General features: G+C 39.0%; 1 protein-coding gene across 1 annotated transcript; it reads left to right on the top strand.

Annotated features, from left to right (window-relative positions):
• Positions 1-372: 372 nt before the first annotated feature.
• On the top strand, positions 373-24,107 carry LOC135469823 (multidrug and toxin extrusion protein 1-like). Its single transcript, XM_064748432.1, has 4 exons — positions 373-498; positions 19,677-19,809; positions 20,853-20,953; positions 23,937-24,107. Exons 2-4 carry the CDS (start codon positions 19,713-19,715, stop codon positions 24,105-24,107), a joined length of 369 nt encoding a protein of 122 aa, XP_064604502.1. The 5' UTR covers positions 373-498; positions 19,677-19,712.
• The last annotated feature ends 482 nt before the right edge of the window (positions 24,108-24,589 follow it).

The raw sequence follows: 24,589 nt of genomic DNA, 5'->3' as shown, positions 1-24,589 counted from the left end.
TCGTAGGATTTCTGCCCTTCTCGATGAATTTCCAGCACTTCAGTCTTCATCCGTAAGATTTCTACGGAATGCTTCCAGAACTTCATCGTTCATCCACAAGATTTCTGAGGTAAATTTCCAACACTTCATCGTTCATCCACAAGATTCCCGTGGTAAATTTCCAACACTTCATCGTTCATCCACAAGATTCCCGTGGTAAATTTCCAACACTTCATCGTTCATCCACAAGATTCCCGTGGTAAATTTCCAACACTTCATCGTTCATCTACAAGATTCGCGTGGTAAATTTTCCAACCACTTCATCGTTCATCTACAAGATTCGCGTGGTAAATTTCCAACACTTCATCGTTCATCCACAAGATTCCCGTGGTAAATTTCCAACACTTCATCGTTCATCCACAAGATTCCCGTGGTAAATTTCCAACACTTCATCGTTCATCCACAAGATTCCCGTGGTAAATTTCCAACACTTCATCGTTCATCCACAAGATTTCTGGGGTGAGTTTCCAGCACTTCAGCGTTCATGCCATAAGATCTGAGCCTTTCTCGGTAATTTTTAAGCATGTAAACGATCCATAAGATTTCAACCGTTGACGGTAATTTTTCAATATTTCAGCGATTATCCAGATGTTGGCAGCCCTCACCCATAAATTTTCAGCCCTCACCCATGAGTTTTCAGCCCTCACCAATAAGTTCTCAGCCTTCACCCATAAGTTTCGGTCTTCACTCAAAAGTTTTCAGCACTCCTTGGTAGCTTTTCAACATTCTCGTTATTGTTGCTTAGATCGGTAAAACTTTTTGTTGGTATGAGTTTCTGACCATAAGTTAATAGGATGAATGACAACGAAATAAACCAGTTACGCGGATTCAGAAGAACATAATTAGAACCGTTGGCATTTGAGAGACATAGCCAAGGAACTCCCATCATTAAGGGTGGATTTGCAAATCATGGGCTTGTATTATAATCTGCGTAGATCCGAAAATATGTACAGCACCCACGTGATACGCCAGTTTGGATCGTTAGAAAATAATAATTGAAGCGAATGGATTAGATTTGCCGTGCGATACAAAGCCCCCGGACCAGGTCATTAAAATGATAAGTGTACTATACACCTGACCTAACGTTACCTACAGGCATCTCCGGCAGGGTACGGGTTTGTGAAGCTCTCTGAGACTACGAAAGAATTTTATTGAGAATAAAAACCTAAGTGAAGTAAACTGACAACAGGCCGTAATTTATCGGTTACGTGTGGTCATTTGCCGTGTGGCCATTCGCCACTGCTGATTATTATTCAAAAGACTTTCAACATTTTAAAATTTTTAATGTCCAAGTGCCAATTTACTCTTTAAACTAAAAGTCGATCTCACAGATGTTTATTATTCATCTGAGATTTTTCTTAGTGATCATTTAATTTAGGCTTCGTAAAGTTCGAAAACTTTTGGAAACTTGTTATCTTTTACTAATATCTTTAAAACTAGAAAAGATATCAAAGTTTTGCGGAACAATTTAAAAATCACGAGGCATTTCGCCATCACCCATGTATGAATGTTCCCATGTTAGACTGAGATCATTTCCTTCACCAATGCATGAATAGTATAATTCTAGATCGAGATTACCAGCCATTTCGCTTTTACTAATGTATGAATGGTTCCATACTGCACGTAATCACCAGCCATTTTGCCCTCCTGATGTATGAATAGAGTAATTCTAGATCGAGGTTACCAGCCCTTTCGCTTTTACTTATGTATGAATGGTTCCATACTGCACGCAATCACCAGCCATTTTGCCCTCCCTGATGTATGAATGGTGCAACGTCGAGGCCACCGGAAAATTTTGCACCCCACACCGATGTATGACTGGTCCACTAGATCAGCTCGACCTTTTGTCTTACTGATGTATATAAATTGGCCCCAAACAGTTCAGGTGTGTAATTTAATCTGAACATTTCTCTGATCTGTAGCGATCCCTACCAACTTTCTCACAGTTAATGTAGATGTCAATTACTGCTGTTTTACTTTGCTACCGTGGGATCTATATACGAGTACAACAACAGGATTTCTTTTACATTCCACACATATATGTATATATGATATTCAGTTCTGCGTGAAGTCACTTGTGTTTTGACACATCACATTGATAGTTGGCTGTTTCCTGTTGTCAGCTCTCCTCATTACTATGCACAAAGTTAATTACAGTTGAATAAACCTAAATGCGCTTACGATAGCAAATAACCTTGACGTAATTGTCCTGTTTAGCCATAATACGTTTTGATAATTAGCCGCGAACTATCTATCAAATGTCGTGAAACATCGCATTAGCATAGGTTTAGCAGAATACACAAAACATGTTCCAGGACAGAAAAAGGAATATCTGCCGATGTCAACGGAACCACAATTGGTGAGGAATACTACTGAAATATCATGGCGGCTGTCTTTTAGCGAGGCGGCCCATTGTAAGAGTGCAATAAATACTGGTCCAGTGAGGGGAGGGAATTACGACATTATTGTGGTATGATTTCCAGCTACAAAGCGATTTCTTTTATTTCTATGATGTTATCAGGACAGGACCTCGACATGATTAACGTTAATGGCCTTCATGGTATGCATTCACCTAAAGCTATTAAGTTTTCAACCTTTTATACATTTGCTGTATTGTTCCATTATGTACCCTCCTGATTCAAGCTTGAGCATGTGGAATTTTATTTTTTTGGCAACTAACAAACTGCCTCATGTGTGATGTACAGATATGCACGCCATATTGTTGGACGACATGGTGTCTATAACGACTATTAAATTTCTCATACGTCCACACGAGCACCGTGGGCAGTTTATTTGCCCCTAAGGCCCAACGAAAAAGGGAACGGGAGTTGAATATATATAATGGCCTGTAAAGTATTTAGCTAATGAGGCCTGTGGGTTATAATGGGTTGCATTTATCGCTGAATAACCCCGCGGCTGACCGCCGCAATGCAGCACTTTGCCCAAAACAGGTCATAGGGAGGTACATTTGTACTTAGTTTGTAGACCAAATGCGTTGAACATGTGGAGAAAATGAATTCGCTGTTTACTGATGTAGCAAACTTTAACCGTTTCAAACGTATTTAGAGTAATACTTCATTAGGTAAGCCCACAAGTGAGTACTGGAATTTTATCCGACAACAAAGCTATACATACAGATATATAGTCATATTTTGCTGGGAGCACAATAATCTGTGCATCACGCCCATATTCAGCCTCAGAACTTCTAACAGCTCTTCTAACAATGTCGTGTTCTTTTATACCGCAATATCTGTATGAATTATGGCTTCCATCACCCATTACCGTTAACCAATGGAGCTCCTGTTCTATGAGATAGGTACGTGACTGGGCCTCTGTCATACTTGGGCTTGCTGGGAAGGAACAGGACTTTTATTCTTGTGGATGTATGTCTTGCTCATCAAAATCTTTACCCTGTTCATGGTAAAAAGTAATGACTGTGCCAGAAAAGTGGACACAATTTCATGATGAAAATAACCCGATACCCTATTGTGGTGTTAATGATATGCATATGCTACATGTCACTCAGTAAACCACCCACTCAAAATCATATCACAGGCAACCTTTCTTTTAATGGCATTTAATAATCCAGTAAGTTGGGTTTAATTTTATAAATATGTATACCTTTTTAATATTTGCAGGCGAACTATTCTCAGCACGAGTGGTAGCACCTAAAACATTGAATTGTAATTGCTTAATTCAATGAAATTTTGGAAGAGACAAATTTTCGGATGAGAGCTTCGTGTAAGAAACCTGGAATGAAATAGTAATCCTTATAATGCAGTGAAATACATTTGTCTCAGAACAAAATGTGAATATAAGTCATTTCCCCTAAGCGCGCTTTCCGCCAGTTAAGATGATCAACTTAAAGAGACATAAGACAGACATAGACACAAAGAAGTCGCAAAGGGATATGTTATAGGCCTTTGAGATCCCTCACCTCATCTCACATATAGAATCAATCCGTTGGCTATTGCTGAGAAGAAATACTCTAATTAACAGCATCGTGACATATTACCATTTCCAAAGTGAACGACTTGACAGATAAACAATCATACTCATAGTGTTATGTGCGGATGCCATACGGCGCCTCTGACAGCTTGGTAATCACTTCTCCATGTGTAAATGTGTCATATCCGATGCATTTAAGTAGCTACCATTACACCCTTCCATCTGGTCTATGCTGCCTCTACAGTGCAGGATTTTGTAAGCTCTCGTTGTAGAAGAAGAAGCCGGAGATTGTGTTCCAACTTTATTGCAATCTGGGAACTTCCAAGTATGGGAAAGTGTAAAAACTGTACAAGAAAAGGATAAAACCAAACGTTAACTTAAAGTGAGTAATGGGAGGCAATAGCGGATGACATATAATATGGCGATTGACCTTAAGAGGTACCTCTCTTGAAATGAAAAATCGTACATCATACATAGACGAATGAACAACTATTAACGCGAACCGGGTTTGAACAAAGATATGTCATTGTTACATTACTGCAAATGCCTAACAGTTCGTATCGTCGGAGTGAGACCCGTATCAAAGCACATACTGTGCAAACATTGCTCTTACATTTAAATACAAATGTGAAATTTAGCGTTACCTGTAAAGGCGCTATACACAAATTATAGACACGCCATCAACCGCTGAGTGAAGGAAAGGTGTTACATGACTCATTACATGAACTCATGCTGTGGTTAGCAGTCATCATCGGAGGTGGCACATTGTGGCATGAATCTCCACACGCAGAAGAGTTCCAATCGGCTATATATAAGTTTAGCATCACATAGCATGGTCTCTTTTTGGTGTAAGTGGCAGGAAAACTATCATTTCTTTGTGCCGCTGGAGTTCGGTTATCGCTTCAGCCAAAAGATATTTGACTCTTTATCCCAAGCATTTTATTGGATGGCAGAAAATAGCTACCGTGTCAAATGTATCGCGCATTTAGTTGATGGCTTTCTAACTATAGATCCTCCTCATGTATATGCACTCATAACATATGCAGTCATGACAAAGATTTTTAATTCTCGCGGCATTCCCTTAGCTCACAAAACAGTTGGCCCAATGTGTCGCTTGGCGTATCTGGGCATTATCTTGGATAGTGACAAAAATGCAAGCTGAATTACCAGTAAACAAACTTGACCCTATTCTGTCTGACATCAGATGGTTGTGGAAAGTAGATCTGGTGGGTCACATGAATTTCTGGAAAGTTATCATTAATGACAGGTCATACCTGGCGTACCTGTGACGATTATCTACATTAGTAACGGCGCTCCATCCCCATGTCTCCCTGGATAGGGAATGTCGTTTGAAATTACACATGTGGACCCAGTTTCTTCACCCCTGAAATGGTGTTAAAATGTTTATGCCTTATGTATTTCACAAGTCATGGACCTTCAGATGTTTACAAATGTCTCATTAACATGTGGTTTTAGTCGTTACTTCAAGGGTTATTAGTTTTGGCGTTGGCCAGAAAAGATACCCGCCTTGGAATCGTCTCATCCATAGCTCGTCTTGTACTTTATCCGACAGATGTGGCTACTGAGCTCTGGAACGAGCAGTGGGCTCACAAAATACCAGGTATACTGACTACATTAGGTTTCTACGACCACGACAGTCAACCAGCTCCGGCTGTTATTCCAGGTATACTGACTACATTCGGTTTCTACAACCATGACAGTCAAACAGCTCCCGCTGTTATACCAGGTGTATTGACTACATTCGGTTTCTACAACCATGACAGTCAACCAGCTCCCGCTGTTAAACCAGGTATTTTGTTTCGGCGACTGTCCTTGCTCGCTTTACTCTATGTGTAATGTGTAAACATGGACCAGAGGGTTAGTGATTCAGGGAATCTTTGCATAGCTTGCGTCTGAAGGTCCACCGAGCGGATTATTGTCCGCAAGGTCCACCGAGCGGATTATCGTCCGCAAGGCCCACCAAGCCGCTTTATGTCCGCAAGACCCACCGAGCCGCTTATTGTCCGCAAGGCCCACCAAGCCGCTCGGTACTAAGGCACGTTACATGCACTCTAAGGACTACTTCGTCGTCATACGACTGAAAAATTGTAAAATACGACGTTAAACCCCAAGCACTCACTCAAACACTCTAACGGCTCTTCCTGTCATAGCCATCCAACAAGGATACATGCAAGGATACCGTGTAAGAAGTAAAGGAAATTACCAATGAATATAAAACATTGGTATGAGAAAGATAGGCAAGGAATAACTTAACTTCCCCATATACGCGCTCTGAAATCGTCGTTTTCTTTGATCCCGCAATGTGTGTATTTGCATGTTTGTACATTGCCAAATAACCTATCCTTGGTAGGTAAAGAAATTCGTGCACATTTCATACACTTATGGGACAAGCTAGGTTTAAAGGGTTTTCTATAGGCACTCTGAATTCTTTTTTATGTATTCAGTTTTAAAATGATTTGGTGAATAACTGAATATTTCTAAATTTATATTTTCATCCCTACAATACTCTAGAAACTGACGTCAAATTCACATGTCGTATATTCTGACGACATGCCCGGCTGGCACATCCTCTGACTTGTCGGCCTGTTCTCAACGACTGATCGATTGACAGATTGATAGATTGATTGAATGACTGAATGATTGTTGTGTATTTTATGTATACTGTGCATATGTTTCTGTATGCAGATCCGTATGATCACTGCCGTGCTAAATCAAACATCGATCAGATAAATATTCATTTATGTATTTGATTGACCTTTAACCACGTATCCAAGAATTGTTCATATCCATGACGGTGGTGATGGGGGTAGGAAACCGGTGTGCCCGGAGCAATGATCTGTACGTAAGAAGAGACCTGTCCTAATACTGCAGCTGAAGCAGGAGAGTTCGGGCACGAGATCTCATTGGTACATGGTAGTCGTAACTCGGGCTGTGAAGGCCTCTTAATCAAATAAACAAATAAATAAATACCAAACCTGTGTCATTCCGGCATATCGCAGTGTGCCACGAAGCCTGTGTCATTCCGGCATATCACAGTGTGCCACGAAGCCTGTGTCATTCCGGCATATGGCAGTGTGCTACGAAGCCTGTGTCATTCCGGCATATCGCAGTGTGCCACGAAACCTGTGTCATTCTGGCATATCGTAGTGTGCCACGAAGCCTGTGTCATTCTTGCATATGACAGTGTGCCACGAAGCCTGTGTCTTTCCGGCACATCGCAGTGCGCCACGAAACCTGTGTCATTCCGGCATATCGCAGTGTGCCGTCTAGCCTGTGTCATTCCGGCATGTCGCAGTGTGCCATCAAGCCTGTGTCATTCTGGCATATCGCAGTGTGCAATAAAGCCTGTATCATTCCGGCATATCGCAATGTGCCATCAAGCCTGTGTCATTCCGGCATGTCGCAGTGTGCCATCAAGCCTGTGTCATTCCGGCATGTCGCGGTGTGCCATCAAGCCTGTGTGATGGTCACTGATGCATGGGTATACTGATAGCTACATGCCATTGGAGAAAATAGGCGCCTTACAAAAGCCGTTACATGATGTTTACAACGAAGCCAGGCTGGACCTCATGAACGAGGAATAACAAGACACAGACTGGAATGTGTGAGCGTGAGCATCACTCCACAGACGGCAGATGTTGTCTAAGGCGATACAATGAATCAACCCTAACCCATACTGTGGAATGCGCTGCGTTCAGATGTATCACTGCCTGGCGATTCTAGGCAACATGCAAGACGTAACTGGACGATTCATGCAACAGCTTTATAAGTGCCATATGTTACTACGACACATAACGATTTTTGTAAATTTATGTCATAGGTATCAAAGTTTCTATCATTTGAATGTAAAAGCGTGTAGTTCTCAGTATTTCATTTCGTGTGTTTAAAGAAAATCTTTGCAGATAGCAACATTTACCACATCCGTTTTTAAGTTGAAATTTGACAGCATCTGACATGAGTCATCCACATTTCCTCTGATGTCAAAACATGTCAGTTTTAACTTTACAGTAGTAAAATAGTGTCAATCTCATAACCATGGTTTTGCACAAAATCTCCCACAAAATTAGTTGATTAAACCGAAGATCCAAATATATTTGTCCACTTTTCATTCACTCTAGAAACTGTTGAACAAGAGACTAAATATTAGTATGCCAGATCTTGGAACAGTCCATCAAGATTATTAGCTATTGAAAACTGGACAACTTTCGTTAGGAGATTCAGGCTATGTGTTAAGTGACAAGGAGTGCAAGAAAATGGTGCACTGCCATTACCATCTGGAAGTGGCTACATGTAGTCCCGTGTGCTTCACTTTCTTGTCGTCATTCTCATGCCCTCTTCATTAAAATCACCACCCTACGCAGTCTCTGTTAAATTATGCAGTTTTTATTTTGACACTTGGTTTGGCTGTAGGCTTTCCAAAAGCAGATTCCATTTCAGAACGTCCGCTCAGAACGTTCAGCTACAATAACGTTGTTTATTCACCAATAGCCAAAATACAAACGTATACAATAAAGTGTAACAAAGCATGTGTGGTTATAAACAAATGAATGAATGACTGAAAGCGGGGAATAAAGTCCTGGGCCCAGACTCATCAAGATGTCATACGTGTACGATAATCGCGAATATAGGACAATGGTACGGTAATAGTGACGTGCTAAATATCGTACAATTAATGCACGATAAAAATGTCGAGCGAGGCTTTGTGAAACTGAGCCCTGATGAACTTGTTCTATCCTGTTTGGGCTGTACAGGTATATAGATGGACTTGTTCTATTTGGTTTGGGCTATACAGGTATACAGATGGACTTGTTCTATCTGGTTTGGGCTATACAGGTATATAGATGGACTTGTTTTATCCCGTTTGGGCTGTACAGGTATATAGATGGACTTGTTCTATCCTGTTTGGGCTGTACAGGTATATAGATGGACTTGTTCTATCCCGTTTGGGCTGTACAGGTATATAGCTGGACTTGTTCTATCCCGTTTGGGCTGTACAGGTATATAGATGGACTTGTTCTATCCCGTTTGGGCTGTACAGGTATATAGATGGACTTGTTCTGTCTCGTTTGCGCTGTACAGGTATATAGATGGACTTGTTCTATCCCGTGGTAATTGTGGTAAGGAATGGTGGAAGGAGGTGGAACAAATGCCCACAAACGTAGCAACCTTTGGGAATTTCTTTTAATTCTCTACAGTCCCATGAAATTCTTTAGTTTGTCATGTTCGTGTTACACTTTAGGTTCTTTAGTGTCTAATTAACATAATTAACGTTGTTCTTACAGTCGTAGCTGTGATTATTGTAATTGTTTTCTTCATAAAAGTTTAGGGCAAAGTTTTTTTTGCAAATGTTTTTTTATTTTTATTTATTAATTGGTTTAATTATTTCTTTTGGCTTTGTTAATTTGTCACTATAATTATTTCCATGATAGCATTATTGCCTGCACATATATTTACCTTACTCAAAGAAATGTCATTTGTATAAGTCAAGAACCACAGTGGGCCTAAAACAGGGCCTTGTATGGGGAACCCCTGAATTGGTAGAATGGTCTAAATCAGGGCCCTGTATGGGGAACCCCTGAATTAGTAGGGTGGTCTAAATCAGGGCCCTGTATGGGGGACCCCTGAATTGGTAGGATGGTCTAAATCAGGGCCCTGTATTGGGGACCCCTGAATTAGGAGGATGGTCCCAAAAATGGTCCCTGAATTTGTAGGTTGTGGTTTATGGATTCAAGTCTATATATTGTCCCACCTTCATGTATTCCCACTACTAAAGCAAAGCAAAAACCGTGAGCCCATGCATGCACGAATGAGCAACCTGCGGAATTTTGATTTACTCTCTGTAGACCTATATACATAGATTGAAATTTTACTTCTCGATGATCGTGTAGCGGGTTAGGTTGTCTTGTGTCCAATTATTTCTACAGTCCAAAGTTGTAATTCCACCTCCATTAGAGGTTTACGTTTTAAAAGGAAAGAGTGTGCACCCAAATGTATTCTATAATTTTAAACTATAACTCCTTCTTAGTGAACTTTCCTTCCTGATTTACGTCCAATTTGTATTGTTTCGTTTAATTTTCTTCAGAAATACAGATTTTAACAATCCTCATTGCATCCCATTAAAGCCGCTTAGTAATATTCTCTTATTAACATCTATTAAGAATTCCAATATGCACTTCTGTAGTAAAAGCGTCCCAATTTTGTTACTGTCGGATAAAATGTACTCGTGACACTGAGGCATTGCGTTGAGGAAGTGTTGTTGGGTTTATCTATATCACCGTGATATCTACTCATTTTTTGATTGCTCATTTGAAATATATAGACATGATAAAGAAGAAAAACCAAATCTGTAGTTCTGCACTAAAATCTGAGTATTCATGTTTAAATTCCGACTACAGATTAAATGTATTTTCACTTAATGTGATTAATAGTTTACATTAAGACTTTTTATGTTGTAAAGTTATCATCCTTAGAAAAACACATTCTATAATGTTTTCGGTAGAAACGTAAGAACACCTTGCCAATTGAATGCTGCCTTTATAACACGTTGTTATATCTGAAGTACTTAAAAGCAGCCTTCTACAAATCTGGAAGGGGGGGGGGGGAATTTCTGGAAACGTTGACACTTGGTGCACATACACAGTTTTCCAGCATAGCAGGGTAATGCTGTAAAGGGGTAGGGATAAACTATAATACAAGCTTGATTTCATTTAGAAGTTTCCCCACTAGATCTGTTAATGTCAAATTGACTTGACTTCAGTGAAAATTGAGTTTGTTTTTTCTTTCACAATTGTGACAAACGGTGATTCACATGTTAAATGTCAGATGTATTATGTTCTTGGAATTTGTAAACAGCAGACAAAATAGCATGAACTGAACACGTGTACAAAATGGTGACGAGCTTATCTCTTGTCTCCTTGCTTATTCTAATTTAGAATTATTGTCAGTGGTAGTAATAGGAGTAGAACTATACCTACAGGGAGTACCGCAGTAGTTTGTACATCACATATTGTCAGCTGTTAAATTATATCCAGCACAGAAACACAAGTAAAATGTGAGACATACAGGACACGGTCTGTCGATAACAGACTGAGAACATGCTCATCTGTATAGGTGGCTTTACACTCCACTGGTAAAATATGTCACCACACATCTGGACAGAAACTAATGGGACGACAAAGAATCTCCGTGACAAATGCATTTTAATTGATTTGGGGTGTTGGTTCAAAAATGAAAGCTATTCAGATAAGATATGAGGCATATGAAATGTACAATAGATTAGTTTAAATTATTTGTCACACAGCAATTTGGCCATAATTTGCATATCCATAACTACTCTTTTGCACTGATCATTTATAATCCAATATTTGCGGGCCCTCTTGCTTGAATTGGTGCCTATTTGCGTTCCCAATGAGACCAGGTCAGCTGTGGCCATGTGACTGACCGTGGGTGTAACTGTTCATACTCTTGCTTGCTAGGCACAGGAAAAAAACAAGATACGGATCTTTCATATGTGCATGTTCTGCCTCAAGCAAACTAGCGGGCATGGACTCGACACAAAGTATTAATTTGATGTCATCAAAACATTAGTCATTTTATTAACGCCGGTAAAAACCACGGTTATCTTAATGTTTTTGCGTCTTTAAGGGGTCAAAAAAAAAAAGGTTACAAGATTTAAGATGTACGGCTTTATCAGAACGTAAATTTGGCTACTTTCGTCATATTTTGGACGTACATGTAAGCATACATGTTTCTCATTTATTTGTCCATGCTAACACTTTTGGTATTGGAGATATCAGAATGACATGCATACATGAAGTTCATACCACCGGGATTAATAGGTAAACACAGCCCCACTTCATCAACACAATACCTCCACCTAACGAACAGACCAATGCGGTCGCTGAGAGTTCACGTCCAGATCATGCTGGTTTCCTCACCCGTCGTACGTTGGAATGTCTGGCAGCAACCTGCAGATGGTCGTGGGTTTCCCCCGGGCTCTCTCCGGTTTCGTCTCACCGTAATGCCCCCATCGTACAAGTGAAATATTCTTTACTACGGCGTAAAACACTAATCAAATAAATAAATAAACTAATCGACATATCGAATGGATTTTATTCGACCATAGTAAAACTTGGGGAAATTTTTCCACAAAGTAGTGCGCTGTAATGAGGAATGTTAAAACCTACCTTACTGGCAAAATTAAATGAAAGAATAAAAACTGGACGTAAATCAGGACTAAAACATCAAATAAATCTCAAACATTAGAATTGTAGCCTTTTTGTTTATTTTGGTAGGTTTGAAGTTACACCGTGTTCCACACAAGCTGTGATGAAATGATAAAAAACATACGTCTCTTTCATGAAATATTTATTCAAGTTCTTCCTAGAGCTCTGTCCGTTGATTCACGTCCTTAGTTATATCTTATATGATTACCGGAGTATTTAACACTGTATCCAGTTCATGTATACCTCCGTGTGGGGCATAAATGACGTGCACATCTCATCCATAATGTCCTAGGTGTTCTTCACATCAGTTTGGCTTCATCGGCTATGTCAATTTTTAATATACGCTTATACCTCCCATGCCCTTCTAAAAGAAACACTGTATCTCTAATCGTGTTAACGATGTACACTGTATCCGACAACACTGCCACAATATATGAAATAAAAACAACACATATCCTCACTATATAAGAAACTGGTTAGGGTTGGCATTAGCATTGGCTGTGGCACACAGGTGTATTTCTATATACATGAATGGCAGTGGCACATGGGTGTATTTCTCTATATATCAATGGCAGTGGCACATAGGTGTATTTCTATATACATCATTGGCAGTGGCACGTAGGTGTATTTCTATATACATCATCGTTGGCAGTGGCACATAGGTGTATTTCTATATACACCATTGGCACTGGCACGTAGGTGTATTTCTATACACATCATCGTTGGCACTGGCACACAGGTGTATTTCTATATACATCATCGTTGGCAGTGGCACACAGGTGTATTTCTATATACATCATTGGCAGAGGCACATAGGTGTATTTCTATATACATCATCTTTGACAGTGACACATAGGTGTATTTCTATATACACCATTGGCACTGGCACACAGGTGTATTTCTATTGTTACGACCCAAACTGTCAGTATTATAAAGAGATGGCTTGTTCGAAATACACGACAGTTTAGCCGCACAAAAAAGTAACAAAAACCAGCAGATTTTATTTTACAACAATTTATTAGCTTTAACAAGAACAGATAATAAAACTTATACAAATACTAAAGTACTTAAGTTTAACAAGAAAGGATAGCAGTATCTATACAAATACTAAAGTACTTACGGTGTCAAGTCCAAACGGACGCATATATTCTACAATATATATACCACACAGGCATAAATGCTCAGAGGCAAATTCACAAGAGGGAAAATCCACAGTATAACTGAGTGTATGACGAAATATACACAAAATTCCACAGACAGGGTCCGTGTACTAATAAGCACTGTGTATACAAGAGCACGAATCAAATATACAAGCTCAGACTGAACAAGTGCTCGGTGGAGATAGGATATAACAAAGCCAGAGGCTATAAAGACACCAAAATTCAGCACAAAAAGGCCTACTAAAGTAATACACAGTGAAAGCATCTAAACTCTTAATAATTCTCCGTTCTCTCCCTTTGACCTGCTTTCATAGGTCTTATATAACCTGGTGGAATTTTCTAGAATAAGAAAATTCCTGAACACTTGATGTAAACAAACAGGCACCGAACTGAGCGTATTCTGGAACATTCTAAGGTAGAGGCAGACAGCAGGCTCTGCACTCAGCGTATGTAAACAGTGGCAAGCTAAATTTAGAAGCTGACGGCAGTTGTGCACATAACACTATATACATGTAAGAATGAACAAGCTCAAATGAGTTGCCGTTTTTTGTGTCATATATACCATTGCGCCACCAACTGTCACCTTCTCGTGATTTTAAATGCTCATAATATGCACCATGTGACGTCGTCTACACTGATGAGAGGTTTGTCTATCGCTATCTGTGTTATATCTTGTAAATGCAAATAACATTTGTTTAGATTACCAAATTGCAATTCCAATTTGTATGTGACAATGTAAAGTTGAAATAAATCTGGAAACTTCATCAAATGTTCAACACGAACATAGTTATTTTGATTAACTCAACGGTGAATGGTTCTATGAAATAATATACAAAAAGGCGAAGTGCATTTTGGTGCTAATCGCCAAATGAAAATTGAAAAGCAGCCTTTAAAGAGAATTAATTAATTGAAAGGACGTTGGGTACTATGTGAATCAATATTTTATATCTTGCTTATATATTCTTCAAAAGAGAAAAGCACGACACACTGTTTTACAGGTAGATTTTAAGAACTTGTTTCCTACAGCCATTTCTGTTGCACTTTCATCGCAAACTCAATGAAAGAAACACAACGTGGACAGCTGATGTTGTGTAGAAAGCAAATAATGAATATTTTAGTGATAAAAATTCTATCAAATGAAAAAAGTGCAAAATCTGAAAACAACTGGAAATTTAATTTTTACAATATCATGTATGTGTTAAATGATACCAACCATTTCCAACATGACACAATTTATATTTGATGGCATGCTATAACAATGGTTAGTTCTGAGAGATATTTAAGATAGAAATAGCTTTGATATACTTCATATTTATACAAAATCACTTTTAATTGAGATCAAAGTCATGTAAGTTGACTTTCTGTGCATTAGGTAAAAGTTAAGATGTACGTATCCAAAAGTGACAAATTCTTTTTTTGGGGAGATGTTCAACAGTACAATAGCATATAGCAGTTTGGAGAGATGTTTGTATATTGTTCACTACATATAAGCTTTAATAAAAGATGATTGGATGTCAAATCAGCAGTAATTTATAACTTCATTGTAAAGCCTGCAAGGTCGATACATACAGACCTTGCTGGCATGGATAAAGATAAGATAAGTCCTCTCCGGCCGTACGTGGGAAGGTCTTCCTGCAACCTGCGTATGGTCGTGTGTTTCCCCCGGGCTCTGCCCGTTTTCCTCCTACCATAATGTTGCCCGCCGTCGTATAAGTGAAATATTAAATAATAAATAAATACTCGTGCTTTGACAGTCAGTGTACATACTGTCAGTAAATATATTTAAAGAATAAAATTCAATTTGACAGATATGTTCTACAAGGAATTCTACATTAGAAATGTTTCTCGTTTTTTTTTTGTATAGGTCTTTACCCCCGCATATGTTTTTTTATTTTCTGTGTATGCACAAACGGCTAAAAGACCAATTAATAAAAACAATAATAATAATAGCAATCAAGACGGTGTTAGTGAAACTAAAGGTACGATATGTTCTGATGCCACATAGATTTCAGGTGCCACAAAACTTGCATAGATTAACAGTTACAGTATCAGTTTATCAAGATATTTTCCCTAATGTTTAGTAATTGTTTATCACGTTTGTTGTGATCGATGAAATATTTATATTATTACATACTTTTTCTCTTTTTATAACGGGGATGAAAACAGAATGGAGAAATGAAGTCCTGGTGTGTAGTAAGGACTTCTGTGTGGTTAAGGGCATAAGTCGTACTTGTATTAAAACAGCAGACGCCTGTTGCCTGTGCTGAGGCTTGTTTAATTAAAAAAAGTTTTCATCTCAGAGAAAATAGTAAATTGAAAAAATAATGAGGTCATAAATGCATTGAAATAATAAGCTCTCTTCTTTTGTTTTGATACTTTGTAATGTCACAGAAAATGTAACATTTAACACAAACATGTGTTGATCTCATGCAGACTTCGCAACCCCCCCCCCCCCCACCAAATCCCCCAATCCGTAAAAACAGTTCTTTACTTTGACAGGTGACCTCTCCAGATTACTTACATGAGCGGTTAAACCATATTAATACGGCAAGCGTTATAAGGCACACCTCCAAAATGTAGAGGTTTAATGAAGAACTATATGGGTTTAATATATACCGTACTGAGTCTAATAAGTAGAGGTCAGCGATTTGACATGCGGATGGTGCAGCTTCTCATAATATATGTTGGTGGGGACTGGTAGAAAGACGGAGCAAGGACTTCGCGGAAATAATCTGCCAAGCTCTGGAGTAAGCAGTGGTTCACGACCGAGGACGTCGCGGAAATAATCTGCCAAGCTCTGGAGTAAGCAGTGGTTCACAACCGAGGACGTCGCGGAAATAATCTGCCAAGCTCTGGAGTAAGCAGTGGTTCACAACCGAGGACGTCGCGGAAATAATCTGCCAAGCTCTGTGGTAATTAGTGAATTAGTTTACCGTAAAGACCAGTCTACATTCAGGCCCAAATAAGAAAACCTAGCCTTAGATGCGCTCACCAGTGTAAATGGCCATAAATTACAAGATGTATGTATTTGTATTTTTCCAAAGCGACATTTTTGCTACTGATTATTCCTTTATTATACTTTTCGAGCTAAAATGATGTAATCTTTAGAACAAGGTGTCTACCAAAAAATAAATGCCCATACATAATGCACATCTACGGATTTAGGGTGCGGGCAGCAGAAAATTTAATAGGTTAATATTTTAAAATTTAATGGTTTATGTAACAATAAGGTCGCTTATAAACTGCCATCAAACTTACCGGTCGGTGCTATACTTGTATATACCGTTAATTTTTTTCTTGTAATATTTGTTTCGTTTAAATTCCATACCAAGAGTCTGAATTCAAACACTTAATAAAAAAAGAAACACTGATTTCAAACTTATGTACATTCCAAGAGAAATGCCATGCTTGTTGGGAGCTAATATACTTCATACACTGAGTTATAAGTGTGCATACCGGCTATAACTTCTGCCCGTAATTGACTGGCAACCCATGGAGCAGTCAATGTTTGTCCGTCACACTGCCTACATTCTTCATACACTATGCACACTCTTGGATGAAGAGAGTATCAAACAACGGTGCCCCAACTGCCAAAGGCTTGCCCAGGTGCATGCCGTACGCTGCTGGGTTCCAAAGAGTTTAGGTAAGCCAGAGCCCTACTGGCCTAAAAACTGTCAGTTTAAGGTCAATTTAATAACGTTCTCTGGGGTATCCATTTCGTTCTTTTCTCTCCGTTCGTTCCGGTTTTATTTACCGTTTTATAGTTCCGCTCCGTTTTCATTTCAACACTTTACGGTTTCGTAGAAGGACCGGAACGGAGAATGTACCCTTTAACGAGATCTGTACTATATTATCAAGCTACACCAGAAATTCATAGAATAGTAACACCTCAGCAAGACACACATTCAGTTGTGCTCTAACATTGCGTGTGTGTTGGTGGTGGGCGTGTGTGTGGGGTGTGTGTGGGGGGTGAGTTTGTGTCTTAGCATCTGTGACAGGAGTACTGCGCTGGGAAGAACTGCCTGATAAGATTGATAAGATCAATCCGTCAATGCAGGCACGAGATTTGATTTCACGTACGTGTTCGGTATAGTATTTAGCGGAGAGTTTACCGTCACTGAGCCACGAGGACAGAAAAAGTGGATTAATTTTTGTGGATTTCAGCACTGATTGATTTGGAGTGTATGATTTGTGTACCCTTAAGAGGTACTACCTCTAGGTTTCTATTTTAGGTCTGCTCGTGTGGGTCAAGCAGGGTGAGCTATGCCAATGTATTTATCTCTAATACACTCATAATATAATATAATATCTCTCATACATGCCCATAGTCTGAACAAGTCGTACCGGACATTCGTCGGTCGATGTAGCTGTTGTCATTATGGATACCATAAACACGAATACTGGATAAGCAACCACACTATTCTGGGGCAGTGTCTTTGTCTTCTACAGCGTCTGTTTGACGATTTAAACGTAGGATTTCCTCTGGGTCCGTTTCATGCTGTCATATCTAAGAGTTTCATTGTCTCTTTCCAGTGAGAATCTCCTAATTTCCAACTGCTCTGTTAGGGCAGTGAATTTTGTTACAATTTGTTCTTCAGTGAATTTGAACTGTGCCAGCAACTACTCATCCGTACTTTTACAGCGGGCGACAGGTCCTCATCTTAAACCAAACCAAACCATTATGATCCAACAAAACTTATTATTTTCAGTTTATAGGTTATTATTCCGTACTTCTTCTTATTATTTTAAAAGTATATGTTTATAAGGGCATGTATGCTCAGTTAAGTATGATACTGAATTTGTATTAGCTTGTGATGTCTCAAAAACTACATCTGTGCGTCATACTTGAGATGGCATGTTTCAGAGAAATTTTATTGCACTATCGTAGTACCATGGCTCATTAAAGTAACTAATATGTATGTGTTTGCAGATAATTACCTTCATCCGTTATCTTCATATCTGGTAAGAAAAATATTTTAAAAGACAAAATGACCGCTATAGCTTCCCTATCTTGCGCTAACTGTGTTCGCCCAACAGTTCTGTTGTCCATAGAAATCGCAATCTCCGATGTGTTCTTCAGTCTACTATGTCCCATATTTAGTGTAGGAATCCAGTGCAGACTCTCCTGTGGATAAAATCGTGGTGGTTTACCTATAAATCAATATACATAGCTGAATACTGAAAATTCCAAACGTTTAATCGACAAGCACTACACCTGTTACACTTCATAATAACATAAGGAATCACATGTACCTGTCTAGTTTGAATTGACAGTTGACACACGCCGTGAGATTTTCTTAAGTTAAGTTCAACTGTACTTAAGATTTAAGAGGATATACTGGATAGTTTGAGGCAAAAAATCGATCAGCGCAAATTCAATCAAATTTTTGCTGTTATTTTGGAAAAGCCCCGATAATTTCCTTTCACAAAATCAATTTGTTAAAACATCTGTTACAGTTCAAAATCATAAGAACATATTCTAAAATTTATAAAGCAAGTCGCATAATAACTTATTCAAACAGTATTATCATTAACACTACAAATGGTGCTTGTGCGAGTCTGATATTATAGGGCTGCAATAATTTGAACTTCATGTATTCTGGATAAATACAGAAAATTTGATTTGATTAGCAAATGTGGATTTTTTTTTCTTTAATATAGCCTGTTTAGCACTTTTGGCACTGTTTCTATTTACTTTTCTGTTTATTGCAGCTCTCTGTGTTTTTATGATTCCTGGAATAAGACAGCGCAGTGCATCCTTCTCCCTTTTGGAACGATATAAACACCCAAGAATGACGAAGGAGCAATGCGTTTTACATTAGAAAGTTGAACTTTATAATTGGGTGTCCTTTCATTTACTCCAGGTACATCACCCATGAATGTACGTTGGAAGGTCTGTCAGCAACCAGCGGATGGTCGTGGATTTGCCCCGGGTTCTGCCCCGGTTCCTCCCACATTTATACTGGCCGCCGTCGTATAAATGAAATATTCTTGAATACGGCGTAAACCACCAATCAAATAAATAAATAAATCAACCATTGATGGCGGCGAGCCTTGCTTTCACGCAGGCTATGACACGTATAATACTCAACCTATACTTCTGTTCAATGGTTGTAGGCCTACATCACCAAGGCTGATCACCCATCCTGTCGGTCAAGGCCCGGTAAAATTGTTAAAACTATACAGTTCACCATGTTGTAGACATCTCTCTCATTTATGCAGTGCAGATTTTGTAGATATGTTTATGAATACCAATTTCAAAAAAATAAATTGGTCGCTCCAGATCGAACTGACTGGGAGGCGTTTGTAGAGGAGTGGGATGGCGACGAATCAGGACGGCACAACATCCGGTGTGGTGTCAGACGCACATGGCGAAGATAAGACAACTCGCGGAGATTGTCCTCCAAACTCAGGAGGTGAGTATTCATGGGCAGCAGTAGAGAACAAGCCGGCACGTGTGATATTGTAAAAGCGACCATGTACGGCGTAGTTTATCATATAGTTTTAGCTGTGTTACCAAGACTTCATTGCTGGAACTCCCGTCCGCTTAACATTTGTCTGTAGACGACACCCATAAAACTACGGTCACCCTTTTTCCACAGCGAAGAAACACCGGTCATGCGCATGGGGAATTACGTCCTCTTATTGACATTAAGAGTTTTATATTGTTAGGATACATACAGAAAGCATCCAAAAGTGCACGACTGTGTAAGAGCTATATATACAAATCCACAATTACAGACAGACTGGATGATATTTGGCAGATATCGTCAATTTTTCTTTCTTCTTTTCTTTGCTTCCGAATTATGAAGACAATGTCTCATTGTATTAGACAAGTGCCAGTGCCAAAATCTTTAAAGAGGTGCCTCGTTGGAATGTTGTATAAAATAAAAGAATCGCTACACTTCTCTAAGTCACAGTATACAGACACTGGGGCTGTTCGTGGACTTGTCATAACACTTAACTTTCTTTTCACAAAATTTTTCAACAGCTACAACTGAGATACATATTTTGTTATCGAAAACCAATATTCTAGCATGACACAAGATTTGAATACTGATTTCACTCATTCGCCTAGACAATACTTTGCGTCTTTCCAACGTGACTCTAAAATGTTGACCCCTTCTCTTTGCATGATTCCGCCCTATTTTCGTACTTTAAATACTTTCTTAGTTCTTTCGCGTTTTGTGTTATACGTCGTTTTTGGGAATTGACCTTGCCCTTATTGTCCCCGAACGTCCTTATTGTTTGATTGCTGGTATAAGGATGTCTGTTTCGACGTATAGATTCACACTTTTTATTCGAATAATTATTTTGTTTTAATAAGCCTCCTTAAATTTTGAACCTAAAATCTGTTATGAACATGGTTAACACAATTTTTGTGAAATCTTAGCTTCCTGAAATCTTAACAGGAAGGTGACTGTTTAAGTAAGATCAAATGTTTTCGTATCTCTTACAGGGAATTGGGTAAATCCGGACAAGCCCTCGTTAATCCAGAAATGCTTTCCTACAGGTTTGAAGGAAGAGCTCAAGCAACTGATCAAAATTTCTTGGCCCATTGTAAGTTTTAGCAAAATCTGCACTAATCCAGAATATATTTCAAACTTACATTCAGACGTATATACTGAAATATGAAATAAACCGCACTGGATACATAATCAAGCCAAAATCGCAAAGAATATTGTACAATTGAATCATGTCAGCGGTAGTGTATATCATGTGAGCAAAGGTGTATATTAGGTCAGCTGTAGTGTATATCATGTGAGCAGTAGTGTATATCATGTGAGCAGTAGTGTATATCATGAAGGCAGCAGTCTATATCATGTCAGCAGAGGTGTATATCATGTGAACGGTAGTGTATTTCATGTCAGCAGTAGTGTATATCATGTGAGCAGTAGTGTATATCATGAAGGCAGCAGTCTATATCATGTCAGCAGAGGTGTATATCATGTGAACGGTAGTGTATTTCATGTCAGCAGTAGTGTATATCATGTGAGCAGTAATGTATATCATGTGACCAATCGTGTATATCATGTGAGCAGTAGTGTATATCATTTAAGCAGTGGTGAAGATCACGTGAACAATAGTGTATATCATGTGAGCTATAGTGTATATCATGTCAGCGGTGGTGTATATCATGTGAGCGGTAGTGTATAGCATGTGAGCAGTAGAGTATATCATGTTAGCGGTAGTGTATTTCATGTGAGCAGTAGTGTATATCATGTCAGTGGAAGGGTATATCATGTCACCAGTAGTGTATATCATGTAAGCAGTAGTGTATACCATGTCAGCGGTAGTGTTTATCGTATCACCAGAAGTATTTATCATGTCAACAGTAGTGTATATCATGTCAGCGGTAGTGTATGTCATGTGAGCAGTAGTGTATATCATGTGACCAATAGTGTATATCATGTCAACGGTAGTGTATATCATGTGAGCAGTAGTGTATATCATGTCAGCAGAAGTGTATATCATGTCAGGAGTAGTGTATATCATGCGAGCAGTAGTGTATATCATATCAGTAGTAGTGTATATTATGTCAATGGTAGTGTATATAATGTCAGTAGTAGTGTATATCATGTGAGCTGTAGTATATATCATGTGAGCGGTAGTGTATTTCATGGGAGCCAAAGTGTATATCATGTCAGCGGTAGTGTTTATTATATCACTAGTAGTGTACATCATGTCAGCGGTAGTGTATATCATGTCAGCGGTAGTGTATATCCGGTCAGCTGTAGTGTATATCATGTGAGCAGTAGTGTATATCATGTCAGCGGTAGTGTGTATCATGTCAGCGGTAGTGTATATCATGTCAGCGGTAGTGTATATCATGTCAGCAGTAGTGTGTATCATATCAGCAATAGTGTACATAATGTGAGCAGTTGTATATATTGTGTGAGCGGTGGTGTATTTCATGGGAGCAGTAGTGTATGTCACTTTAGTGGTAGTGTACATCATCTTAATGGTAGTGTATTTCATGTCAGCAGTAGTGTATATCATGTGAGCAGTAGTGTATATTATGTGAGAAGTAGTGTATATTATGTCAGCAGTAGTGTATCTTATGTCAGCAGTAGTGTACATCCTGTGAGCAGTAATGTATATTATGCGACCAATAATGTAAATCATGTTAGCGGTAGTGTATATCATGTGAGCAGTAGTGTATATCATGTAAGCAGTAGTGTATATCATGTAAGCAGTAGTGTATATCATGTGAACTATAGTGTATATCATGTCAGCGGCAGTGTTTATTATATCACTAGTAGTGTACATCATGTCAGCGGTAGTGTATATCATGTCAGCAGTAGTATATATCATGTAAGCAGTAGTGTATATCATGCGAGCAGTAGTGTATATCATATGAGCAGTAGTGTATATCATGTAAGCTGTAGTGTATATCATGTCAGCAATGATGTATATCATGTCAGCAGTAGTGTACATGATGTGAGCAGTAGTGTGGATGATGTCAGCAGTGGTGTATATCATGTTAGCAGTAGTGTATATCATGTGAGCAGTAGTGTATTTCATTATATAACAACTATGGGCAGACATTGTATACAGAGCTGAAGACATTATATACAGCACCGAGGACATTATATGTACAACTGAGGACATTTTGTACTGTATATAGAACTGCGGACATTCTATACAGAACTGTGGACATGATATAGAGCACTGCCGACATGACATCAAATTTGAGATTGTTTTAGATGAAACTGAATTTAATTTGTAGGTAAAGGAAATGTAAGGATGCACCCCATTCGCATTAACAGCATTACAACCCTTCAAATGTTATATTAATTGTCTGAGTAATTCTACAGTTTGAGAAAAACAGTACTTTTTTAACGACTGATTTTATGTAATTCATATAATTTTCATAATAATGCTTTTAAGTTGCTCCCGTCTTGCAGATTAAATTCGGCAATAGTTTGAAAAACTGATTTTGGACACTAGTGATTAATTTTGGACCGCTTTATCAAAAAACAAAACAAAACAAAAACCACATTTATCATGACACCTATCCTTACGTCCAAGATCTGATGGACACACTCTCCACTGATCTTACGGATACACTGTCCACTGATCTTACGGATACACTGTCCACTGCTCTTATGGATACACTGTCCACTGATCTGCTGGACACACTCTCCACTGACCTGCTGGACACACTCTCCACTGACCTGCTGGACACACTCTCCACTGACCTGCTGGACACACTCTCCACTCTCCACTGATCTGGGCATGTAAATGTTTTATGCAAATTTATGGCTTCTGGTCACCTGTTTAATACACCATGATGTCAGGTTAAAAAATGTAGTATCAGGTTTAAAATGCATAAAACAGCTCTGAAATGGATGAATGTGAATTATAAATTTGTTTAAACAATAGAATTGTGGGTTAGTCATAAATAACGGCGATACTGTTAATCCTGTAGTGTTTCCGCACAAACGAGAGCTTTTGTCTCTTCCTGTATGGGATGGATAAATTGGGTGATATTTCCAACAGAAAGCCACTTTTAACCATTTCCTGTTTTTCCTTCATGCAGGCCCTGACTTCTTTCTTTACCTTCTCTTTTACCCCAATCGCATTGATTTTCTGTGGTCATTTGGGGAAGGAGGAACTCGATGCAGCAGCTCTGGCTACTTCGGTGAGTTTACAGTTTTGGGGTAACGGTGGTGATAGGAGTAGTGGTGACAGGAGTGGTAGTGATAGATAGCAGTGGTGGTGACAGGAGTGGTGGTGATAGATAGCAGTGGTGGTGACAGGAGTGGTGGTGATAGGAGTGATAGTGATAGGAGTGATAGTGATAGGAGTGATAGTGATAGGAGTGGTGGTGATAGGAGTGATAGTGATATGAGTGATAGTGATAGGAGTGGTGGTGATAGGAGTGATAGTGATGGAAGTGGTGGTGATAGGAGTGGTGGTGATAGGAGTGCGGTTAAGTAGTAGAGCAAATGACAAAAAATCTTGAAAAATAATGGGAGAGGCGCGGTGCGCCGAGCCGATTATTTTCAAGAAGCGTCACTTGCAAGGCGTTTCTCTTACTTAAACGTCAGAGTCCAGTGCTATACAGATGCCGATTATTTTTCAAGAATCGCGTGGTGTCATTTTAGAGAAATATAAAAGAATACGTGTCAATGAAGGCTCATTCGTGCCGACTGTCCTGCGTGATCTTTCGTGAGGGTGTTACATGAAGTT

The sequence above is a fragment of the Liolophura sinensis genome, chromosome 7 (assembly GCF_032854445.1).
Source record: "Liolophura sinensis isolate JHLJ2023 chromosome 7, CUHK_Ljap_v2, whole genome shotgun sequence".
Classification (NCBI taxonomy): Eukaryota; Metazoa; Mollusca; class Polyplacophora; order Chitonida; family Chitonidae; genus Liolophura; species Liolophura sinensis.
The sequence above is the reverse complement of the archived record's forward strand: the minus strand, read 5'-3'. Positions and strand labels throughout refer to the sequence as shown.